Source organism: Ictalurus punctatus, chromosome 19 (genome assembly GCF_001660625.3).
Source record: "Ictalurus punctatus breed USDA103 chromosome 19, Coco_2.0, whole genome shotgun sequence".
NCBI classification, from domain to species: Eukaryota; Metazoa; Chordata; class Actinopteri; order Siluriformes; family Ictaluridae; genus Ictalurus; species Ictalurus punctatus.
In genome coordinates, this window is record NC_030434.2 from 23,968,938 (window position 1) to 23,980,935 (window position 11,998).

General features: G+C 42.9%; 1 protein-coding gene across 1 annotated transcript in view; it reads right to left on the minus strand.

The window, feature by feature from the left end:
- Positions 1–9,407, minus strand: part of nup37 (nucleoporin 37) — a gene marked incomplete at its 5' end in the record, with an annotated part of 16,526 nt that extends 7,119 nt beyond the window's left edge. The window contains 4 exon segments of the mRNA NM_001201029.1: positions 4,465–4,559; positions 6,999–7,071; positions 7,727–7,851; positions 9,240–9,407. Of these exon segments, the coding sequence (NP_001187958.1) occupies positions 4,465–4,559; positions 6,999–7,071; positions 7,727–7,851; positions 9,240–9,395 (449 nt within the window).
- Between the last annotated feature and the right edge of the window lie 2,591 nt (positions 9,408–11,998).

Consider the following 11,998-nt stretch of genomic DNA (forward strand, 5'->3'; position numbering starts at 1 on the left):
CAGCTGTTTTTTTTTTTTTTAATCCGAGTCCGTAACTGTTATTAGACAAAAAAACATTAAAATCACACGAAAAAATGCAGACGATATCTCAGAAAAGCGTATCGTCACCCGATTGATCATGATATCAACGTTAAGTCATCATATTGCCCAGCCCTACTGGGAAAAACGCTCATATTAACCACCATACCAGTTTAAAAGGCTTCTTCTCCCTTTTCTGAAGGTGAGCTTCCCAAATCTTTTCATTCCTGTACATTACAATACAATATACTTTCTCCCATGTGTACGGTCCACGCCGATACTTTTCGTCAACACGTCGAATCTGGACGTCGCCTCGGATTCCTGTCCTTGTAATTCCCAACCTCCGACCAGGGAACGCCAAGGAGAACGGCCACTCAACTCGGAATATCTACTGGCCTCTGTATTTCTGCTTTCGAACGGTGGATTGTCATACCTTCACCCTGCCCTGTAGAGGTTATTGCTGATGTCACTGACTGTCGTTTTCGAGGTTTTCTTCAGGGCTCTTGCGACGTTTTCCTTGCCCCGACCGGTGTCTGTTCGGTGTCTGTTCCTCGCTACATTAGTGGTTTCTTTCTTTTTCAGGACGTTCCAAATTCTCGTATTAGCTATGTCGCATTAGCTTTTTTTTTTTTCCCAAAAACGGCTTGCTTTTCTCCCATGGGCAGCTCTTTAGTCCTCATGTTGTCTTATCCTTTTTTTAACAACAAATGCCATCTTCACAGGTGAAACTGAAGGCGAAAACCGAGAGCAGACGTTCGGTGCTATTCGTCGCTATTCGGGTGCGCTGATACAAAACGTGTTCCGTGTTGTTTGACACGTCTATATATAAATACGACGACGACGAAAACTGTTCTACAATCCTAGCACATTGCGATCGTGAAGACGCGAACGTTTTTGTGGGAGGCGAGAACGCCGCGGCTCATAGCCGAAAATTCGGCCAATTTTTTTTCCCCCGTGGGCGCGATCATGAGCAGCGGATACATTATAGGAAGAGGATGAAGACTACGTAAAACCGGTCTGTCTCGGGGTTTCGATTTCATTTTCCACGTTCTGCATTAACGCACATAAAGCTCGTCGTACGTCAGTTGCTGCTAACTAATTGGACTTCCAGGCAAGCACGCTGGAGCTTTGACTCGGCCAGTGAGCTAGCTAATGGATATATGATTTGTCCGCCAACGAAGGAGAATGATTGTCATTTTTTGGATCGGAAAACCGGTCGAACCGAGCCTGCCTTTTTCAGACACGCCCTCCTCTCCCCCCCCCCCCCCCTTTTTTAAATTTCTTTTTTTTTTATTGCGTCCATGTTACTTCAAGTCTAGCCACAAATACGGACGACCAGATCCTTGATCAGATGAGACCGTGTGAACGAAAAGTGCATTGTGGTTTGCGTGGGATGAATTAAAAAGACATGTGTCCCTCTTTTTCACTCTCTAGTAGGTTTCCACGACGTGACGGAACTGAAATCTTTCTGCAGATGGAGATGTTTTCTCTGGCCGGAGGAGGGACACGGAGGCCGAGGCCGGGGATGCGGATGTCTCCTCTCCCACACGCCGGTTTAAAGTTTGCGTCTTTCCAGTGCCCTCGGAGTGTTCCGAAAACTGCTGACGCGTTCGTCAGCGTCAGCACTAATAGCGGCGTGCCCTTGATCACACGCTGAATACCGAAGTGTGCGCGGCGGGGCCGGAGGGATGAATCGTTCAGCGAGCTCATCAGAGAGAAAACGATATCAGAGATCAGAGACTTTTCTTTTTTTCCCCCAACCCGGCAGCTCGTATCCGACGTGATTAATTCTGATCCGCTCGCTGTGGAACGTTTCGCACCCCGACCGTGATAAAGACTGATATTCTCGCTCTTTCATCCCGACCTCGCGTTTGAACCCGCACCAACACCAACAGCGCGGCCGTGAGGAGGACGAGGAGGAGGAGGACGAGGAGGAGGAGCGCGGAGCTCCGAGAGCACACACCGGGGTGACGGGTGTAGCAAAACATTAGCGTAGCGCTACGGTGAGAAAGAGCGCTGTGTCTAGACACATGCTGGAGTGGACATGAAGTGGAGGAGACAGGCATCCTGAAGAGCGGAATAACAAAAACACGGATAGGAACCAGAACACACACACACACACACACAAGTACAGTAGAGCCGGCCGACAGAGCGCACGAGTCTCACACACACACACGGATCAGCGTGGAAAAAAAAACATAAGTGCAGCAAGTGCATCCATCTTTCGTTAAACCAGCACACCGCTTCCAAATCAAGCAAAGTCACAGAAACCGAATGAAAACGATCTCTAATATAACAGCAATAAAAAAATATATATATATATATAAAAAAAAAGCTCGGCTTATTCTGCGGTAACGTATAACAGAGAACATCACGCTCATAAAAGGCCGATATTTACACTTGTGCCTGCGTCCTACAGTGTTAACGAATGAACGCTCTTACTCTGCAAACAATGTAAAAATAAAAATAAATGAATGTGATTTCATCAATAAATATATTCTGAATCTTACTGAATGAATAGAATCGTTCTCATGACGAGATTACACCGATATACTAAAACTGTGACGCCTATTTTCAGGCATTTTCACTCATTATTAAAGCACGTAACGTCTTAAGATCCACCTGGAAGCCGATTATTATTAATATTATTATTATTATTATTTTCCAGCAGCAGCACACCCTGACGCGTTCTATTCCTCTTATACCACAGCGACCTCCTGACGATTACGACGGTTTATATTAATTACAGTTACATTCGATGTAATGCTCTTTACAAGAAAATAATAAAAAATAATGATAATAAAAACGCAGCTTGTCATGTTACAGAGAAAAAGTATAGTAAAGTATAAACTCCTCCGTCTCGAACACGTCGGAAAAAGTCCGAGTTTTACATACGACGCCGGAGACTCCTCCTACCGGAAATGTTAAATAAACGCCTCTTTAAGTGAAGAAAACGCCACCCTATCGACGATCCCGCGCTTTGTTTTTAATCTGTCTACTGTACGAGTCCCTGTGATGGCGCTTTCACTGTACTACATAGAAACCATACCGTATTGATATACACTGACCAATCAGAATCTAGAATTCAACGGTGCAGCAGTATTAGACAAACGTATCATATTACTATACTAATACTATATCATAATACCGTACTATCCCCTGCACACCGGGAACACCCGACAAGACCTGCCGTTTCGGAGACGCTCTGACCCAGCCGTCTGGCCGTCACACGTTGGTCCTTATTAAAGTGGCTCAGATCCTTACGCTTGCCCATTCTTCCTGCTTCCAACACGTCAACTTTGAGCACTGACTGTTCACGTGCTGCCTAATAAATATATCCCACCCCTCGACAGGTGCCGGTGTAAGGAGATAATCAACGTCACCTGTCAGTAATGTCACGGCTGATCTGTGTATATATATCACAAGATAGACGTTACCTAACAAACAGCGAGTAAAGTCCTAGTGTTGAATAACTACATTTATTTAACTTATTTATTGCACTTTATTATTTCACGTTTATTTATTGCATTCATTGAAAAGATTGTGGGAATGGGGGGGAGAGCAGAAGGAGGGGGATCTGTAATTAACAAATTCAAAATCAGCAGCTTCCAATGTTAAAAATGTCCCGGACAAAATGTTACGCAAAGATACTGTCACGCTTTTGATATTCCATCGTCATATTTCCCAGCCTTAATCACAAAGGGACAAATATTAGACGATAAAAACGTATTTCGAGCTTAAAATTGTCGTTTTTTTTAGCAATACGTGTGTGCAAAAATAAATAAATAAATAAAGTGCATTCAGATAAATGATCTGAATCAGATGAAAATGCTGAGTGAGAGTCTATTATAACGACGAGGATCCTCGGAGATAACCGACTCTCGGTGTGAACCTATACGAACGCGGTCCAGTCCCCCCCGTCCACCTTGAAGCCATTACGGCTGCTTAGTTTCCCGGTTTGCGGTTTAGGGACGGGGGTGGAAATGCGAGCGGCGGGGTCCGGGTGTGTCGGTTACACGTCTCTGACGTAAAAAGGGAAGCCCTGAGCCTCCTGGAGCGCTCGCTTAAGTTACCTCGAGCTGGCGAGGAAACCGCACCACCGTACCTCTGGGGTGCGCCTGATTCGGGCCGCTTGTTAACCGTCACCGAGGAGAGGGGAGGGGGAAGAAAGAAAAAAAAAAAAGAAAAAGAAGAAGAAGAAGAAGAAGAAGAAGAAGAAGGAAAAACTCTTTGGCTCATTGGGCTGCTGATTGGATTTCCACGTTTAACCAATTACTAAAGGAAACGGGGGTTCGCACTTACGCACGGCCGTGTTGTGCTTAGGGTCGGGTTTCGCGCTGGAAAACGCGGTCAGGACTTTCTGGACCATTAACAGAGAACAGAACACAATAGGGCACACACACACACACACACACACACAGAGTCATTCTTTAAGGCCCGACTGACCTGCAAGTGTGATCGTCACTGACCGATGCTATTTGCTTTCCTTCCGTGGGCTCGAATACGACGTGATTGATGTAGCTGGTGTGTCCCTCCATCACCTAGGCAACACAGGAAACAGGGAAATCGCACACATATGGACAGTCGCAATATACGTGGAAAGTTTGCTTCCCACCCAATCCCGCGTCTGCCTTAGACATCGTTTCAGTGTGCATGTTTTTGTTAAGGGGGGGGGGGGGGGGGGGGGGGGGTTGATGTAAAAAACATGAGCAAGGTCTGACAAGACTATCAGCAATTCTATCCTCTATCCTCTCTCTCTCCAATATATTATATATAAATCAATTCCAGGCTTTTTGTATTATTTCTGAGAGATTATAAAAACGTCCTGGTTTCACAAACCCCGCCCACTCATTAATATTCGAAACATTTGCATTTAGGTCATTTTGGCTGACGCTTGTATTTAAAGCGAGTTAAATCTGAGCAGATGATGAGGGTGTTGCTCAAGGGCAGCTTGGTGGTGCTGGGATTTAAACTCGTGACCTTCCGATGACCTTGTCCGCGAAGACGGCACCGCCACGGACTCCTTCCGCTACAGACTTCCGTACGGACTTAGAATTCTAACGCCGCTGCCCGCGGAGCGCGCTAAATTGATACACGTTCGGAGAACCGGAAAAATCATCTCGCTCTAACCGGAGCCGTGGAGTCACGACCTGTTCTTCTTCAGAAATGCCTTCCACACAGAACATCGCATTCCCGCGGCCCGTAATCTAATAAAGCTCGATGGGAAACCAGAGCCAATATTTAAAAAAAACGCGTGATCCCTCGGCATTTGGACTTTTTATGCTAGATTCCACAAATGTCTCTAATATTGCACGTTGCACAAATCTCCATAACGTGCAAATAAAAACAACATTCCGGCGGTTTCTGTGATGGGACACCAAACAGCCCGGGGTCAAACTCGATAATCATACGAAAATTATTCGGAGGAAATAAACACAGTCCGCGACTGCGCTCTGAGATTTGATTTATTTGATTTTTTTTTTTATTTTAAGTAAAAGCATGCCGTATATGAGACACGGACTCCGTTTGTGATCCGATCACGGCGGGGCGGGGCGGGGGGGGGGGGGGACGTATTTTTAACATTTCGAGACAGGGATAATATTGCACACATGGTCTATCCTTCATCGGCTTTCCATCTGAAATCCTCAGTGTTGTCTGCGTGCTTGTTCGTCCGCCTTAACGTGTTACCGTTAAATCGTTAAAGAACTCCTAGACGTTCATATAAACATAAACAATCTGGTACGGATTCAGGACCGCAAGACTCTCGGGTTAAAATACGAACCACAGTTTGGCTTGGAGCGGAGATCGCATCTCTGAGCAAGTTTGTAAGGGACGGTATACTGTGTATAAAGGATAAAACACCAGGTGGTGTGCTCCTGTAGGAAAACAATCAACGACGTGGTCATGTAACCAGCGTTAAAGCGTTACCGATCCACCCTAACGTTGATCACTTTCCTATAACAGCACGTCTTGTTAGGCCTGGAACGATAACTACTTTTATTGGACGATATATCGTTACAGAAACAGTTGCGAGAAACTAATATTATTAGGGCTGCAACTAATAATTATTTCCATAATCAGACCGTTATTTTTTCGATTAATCGGATAGTTAAAAAAAAAAACTTTCGGTGCCATTTTTCCGTTTATTTAAAATAAGATACACTTATTGGACGGAGCGAAAACTTTATTACAGGAATGACAGTAGGAGGGAGGAGGAGATCATCGCGTATCGCTATACGCTGATGACACATTAATATTCATGTCTAAACCCGACTGTGTGCTACTGAAACACGTCCCTCGTTACAGCTGTCTGTCGGGCTAGAAAATAAAGCTTCATTTCAAATTCGTCAACAGGATGTACACCACCGGTCAAAAGTTTACACACACTCATTCTTTATATAATAAAAATAATAAAGTCATCAAAACTCTGGAGTAACACAAATGGAACTATGGGAATTATGTTGTGATTAAAAAAAAAATAATAATTCAAAACAATTTAGTATTTTATCATCTTCAAAGTCGAGGCGCTTTTCACCTAGAATTTCCAGAAATGTGTTCTTGGCGTTTTCTCGAGCGATTTCTTGCGGGATTTCCCCGAGATGCTTTTTAAACAGTATTAAAGGAGTTCGCACCGACGCCGGACTCTCATCCGCTGCTTTTGGAAACTATACTTCGCTCCGAGTCGTCCGTTTAAAAAATATTATTTTGTAAATAAAAGGTCAGTTTTCTAATGAAAGAAACGAACACGTCGACACGATTATGTTTTTGTCTACGGCACCGATTTCACACGTTTAATCACACACCTTCAGATCAGAAGCGTTTTAAGATCATGAGAAACATCTCCGTCGAGTGTCCACAAACTTTTGACCGGCAGTATGTCTTACAACCGATACGTATTAAGAAGATATTTGCTAACGCTACAGGTCTTGGTGCATGTACACAGGACTTGACTCCCCCCCGGGAGGACAGAAACGGCTTACCTTTACTTCATCCAGCTGCTGAAGATCTGAAGTGAAGACTCGCAGCTTTCTGTCGGCGGACGCAGTGCACAACCTGCGGACCAAGTTGTCGCAAATGTTAAAATGTAACCTATTTCTTTTTTAAACAACAACAACAACAACAACAACAACAGCAGCTCATGATCTGCTAAATGTGCTCCTTGCCCTCGGGACTATTTGGGTTTTTGAAACCCCGCGCCTCCGGGAGCGCTGTTTACGTTCGGCTGTGCGGCGAGACAGCAATGTCTAACGTGTGCTTTTTTTTTTTCTCCAATGAAGTCGTAGTGTTGGACTGACGCTCGTTTCTATTAATAGGCCGTGTGTGTAAGACGACGCATACAGTCTGACGCCTTTCACAAACGCAGATCAGCCGTGACATTAAAACCACTGGCAGGTGGCGTGAATAACCTTGATTATCTCGTTACAGTGGTTGAGGGGTGGGATATATTTATTAGGCAGGAAGTGAACGGTCGGTCCTCGAAGTTGACGTGTTGGAAGCAGGAAAAATGGGCAAGCGTAAGGATCTGAGTGACTTTGACAAGGACCGGCGTGTGACGGCCAGACGGCTGCGTCAGAGCGTCGCCAAGACGGCAGGTCTTGTGGGGTGTTCCCGGTATTTAGTGCTTACGGGTTAGTTAGTATTATTTTGTATCGGATTCCTCGTCTGTAACTCGGACCGATGTGTAAACCTGCACAAGCGCCACGTGTACCTGATCATCTGAGGCAGTTTGTCCAGTCTGGATTCAGGACTCCATGCAAGAGCGTCAGCACGAACGCCGTGCATGAAGACACGCAGAGCGTCGAATTCTACTCCATCTACGTCCATATCCTCCTCCTGCACACACACACACACTCAATCCTGCACAAGAAGACAAGCTCTACACACCTTATTATGTGTTCAATATATGAACTAATACGTTCAATACGACTGAACCAAACCTTCCCTCAAGATTAACACTGACCGCTTCGGAGTTATTATCTGGTTCAAAGATCCACTTAGAGCGAGGTTATAACCTCCTGGTAGAGAACTAGATTTCAGGCCAAAATGTATCCTGGATTTTTTTTCTTGTACCCCGTAAGGATGACATTTGGAATCTACAATCTTGTATTCTTTGTGGTGTCAATATTTGTGCCATATGGATATGAAAATATGCTGCGAATTAATTAACTGCGCTCGCTCATCCGTTTTTCGGGGTGCCAATAATTCTGAAGCGGACCGTATGACACACTTGCATACCTCTTACTACACTTATTATTAGATTAGTTCATGTTTTCGCAAGTTAATATTCTAATCGATTTATACACATTTTTACACAAATTATTACGTTCTTATATTCTTCAAGGGCGATAAAAATTTTGACGTTTTTTTTTTAAAAAGAGAAAATCATATTTATTCAATCAATCATATTATTTAAAATGTTTAAGTAGACTCTGTATTGCTGATCGTGCTCTTCGTGGGTGCCAATAATTCTGTCGGTGAACGTATGACGTAATAGCATACCTCTTCCTACATATTTATATTGATCAATGAATATCTGTAACTCTTGTACTACTGGAATCCTTATTGACACCAACAGATCATTTGAAAAAAAGATTTTTTTGAAATAAATAATAAAAATAAATAAATACAAATACATAACTAAATAAACAAGCAATAAAAACCCTGACCCATCGCATATACTCGTGGTAAGATTATTTAAAATGCATCTGCCTGATGAAATCTTTAACTATCGCAATGTTTCATTTCATGTCGTCGTTCTCGCCTACCCTTTTAGTTCTTTTTGAGCGCCACCGATAAATAAATGCACTTATTTTAAAACGAAAGAAAATACCCGACATATCGCATACGCTTTCTTATATTAACCTGGGGTGCCAATAGTTTGGTCACTTGCTTTTTAAGATCACTTAAAAATGTGTCCGCGCAATTAAATCTTTAACTATTGCAATGTCTATGATCATTTTTTTTTAACCCATCCTTTTTAAAGGTGCCAATACTTCTGGATTGGGTGCATGACATACTTGCGTATGTCTTTCTACATGAATCTATTTTATTGGATGTTTTATATATATATATATATATATATATATACACACACACCCACACACATATATGGTGTACCGGATATTTCAACTTATTGGCGCGATTCGGATTGAAGTGATCGGATATGAAGCTGATCTCTGATTGGACGATCGGCATTGCGCGTCGTATCCTACTGAGCTCACCTTGAAGCGGCACGTTCCCACCACGACGTGCTGGTTTTCAGCGTAGGCGAGGAGCGAGGAGGCGGCGCCGCAGTCGTACGGACTGAACTCCACCACGTGGACGCGGTCATCGCAGGGCAGTGTGTACGTGGCCGAGCGGCCCGCCTCCTCCTGCATCGTGAACTCTTCTATTAATACTGCTGCTTCTTCTTCTTCTTCTTCAAACTCCACTTTACCTCCACCTGCAGCGCGAAGGAGAAAATCGATTCATCATTCATTCACACCTCAGCGCACGCCACCGACCACAGAATGATAAACAGAAGCTGCAGCGCAAATAGCTAAGTGCTTATCAGTCTGTCTGCTCAGACTGTAAGAAACGCATCGCAACAACGTCTTTGGCGATCGTAAGATCTAACGCTCACTGTCGCATGCTGTTACAGAAAAATAATCACACGGTGGTGTGAGGAAGTGTGTTTTCCAATAACAGCACTTGAAATGTTTTATTCCTCTTACACCGCACCAATTCGCCAACGAACCTTTTTTTTTTTTATTTACTTATAAAAGAACAGTACATACTTTTTATCCATTTATAGTTAAAGGTGCATTAGGTAAGATTAGACAGCCCCACCCCCCACAAGAGTATGTCTAACAGTTAGGTGGGTTTAACGTTTGAATAATTCCCACCCACGTTCAGAAAGCTCCGCCCTCAGGATCTACACTGGCCTGTAAACTCGGCTCCTCCAGGATTTGGTGATCGCAGATATTCGGAGGAGTTTGTAGTTTTTCAAAATCACCACAGATTTCCCGCAGGTTTGGGCCGAAACTTTTCATATATCCAAGGTTCGTTACACGTAAAGTGAAATATTTTGAGTCTTTTTTTGTTTGAATCTCAATGATTATGGCTTACAGCTCATGGAAATTTAAAATCCAGTACCTCAAAATATTCTAATAAAGAATTTATAATACAGGAATGTCGACCTTCTGGAAAAGTATGTTCGTTTATGCGCTGATACTCGGTCGGAGCTTTAATCCTTTTGCATGAATTACTGCATCGGTGTGACGTGGCATGGAGACGATCAGCCTGTGGCACTGCTGAGGTGTTCTGGGAAGCCCAGGTTGCTTCGACTTCAGCTCGTCTGAATTGTTTGGTCTGGTGCCTCTCAGAGATTCTCTATGGGGTTCGGGTCAGGCGAGTCAAGAACAATAATACCATGGTCAGCAGACCAGGTACTAGAAGTTTTGGCACTGTGGGCAGGTTCACAGTCCTGCTGGAAAAGGAAATCAGCATCTCCATAAAGCTCGTCAGCAGATGGAAGCATGAAGTATCTAAAATCTCCTGGAAGACGCTGCATCGACTCTCGACTTGAGAAAACACAGTGGATCAACACCAGCAGATGACATGGTGACCCAAATCATCACTGACTGTGGAAACTTCACACTGGACTTCAAGCAGCTTGGATTCTGTTCCTCTCCACTCGTCCTCCAGACTCTGCGACCTTGATTTCCAAATGAAATGCAACATTTACGTCCATCTTCCCCGTGATTGTGTTTGTGTGTGTTGAACCAGACTCACAGATTAAAGCCTCAGGAAACCTTTACATGTGTTTTGAGTTCATTCGCTGATTAGAGTTCTTCTCAGGTCGACATTTCTGCATTATAAATTCTTTATTCTAATATTTTGATACACTGGATTTTTAATTTTCATGAGCTGTAAACCATCATCGAGATTAAAACCAAAAAAGGCTTGAAATATTTCACTTTATGTGTAATGAATCTCAAATATATGAAAGTTCAAATTTTGGAATTAAATTACATGGAAAAAATGAACTTTTCCCACAATATCCAATTTTTTTTTTTTTTTAGATGCACCTGTATATTCCAGATTATGTGTTACAATACAAAAATTTTATCAGCTATTGCACGTTCAATGTTGTGGAACGCCCAAAAACGAGTTAGTCCCTTTACTAGTTGCGCTATAGCAGCTTTAACAGTCCTAGAACTAGAAACTGTTACAAAGGCCTGACACTGGAGACTCCTTCCATACCTGTTAAATAAACGTCTCCTTACCGAAAACTAGCTGTACACAACACCAGCAATCACACAGCACGCGTTTTATTTGCTCCGTTAACGTGAAGCGTCCACCGTACAAATCCCCATGAATGAGTTGTTGCTATAGAAACGAAGTCGTATCAGAAGCAGCACATTAATATATTAAGAAAACCTGTGATTTGCAATGTATACACAAATAATATGGCTAACACGCTGAAAATGAGACCTGACGAGATATATATATGAATTAACTTAAACACATCTGAAACAAACAGACCAAAATGTCTATGAAAAATAAACGAGCAACGACGAGCGCGTGAGCTCGGCACATCGTTAGCATCCTTAGCTAATGGTAACGGCTTATGAAACTAGCTAACTTTAATTATTTGCGTTGAAGAGTAAAAAGGTTTTATTTTACACCACCTTATCGAATTTATTTGACTGCAGGTTTTTTTTTTTAGTAATCCTGAACGTGGTCTACTGTCATGTCTGTCAAAAACCGCGTTTCAGACACGTTCAAATGAGTACATTGTTTATTTCCGGATTGTCACTTTTGTTCTTCCGGGTTAAAACGGAACTAAATTTTTCGGCAAAGATTTATAAATTGTTTATACATTGCAAAATATATCTAAAATGTTGCTCATAGTATTTATCTATTTTTTTTATTATTATTTGTTTATGCTTATTATAAAGCCAGGCATCAAAGGCAAAAATTACGATTTTGCTCTCAA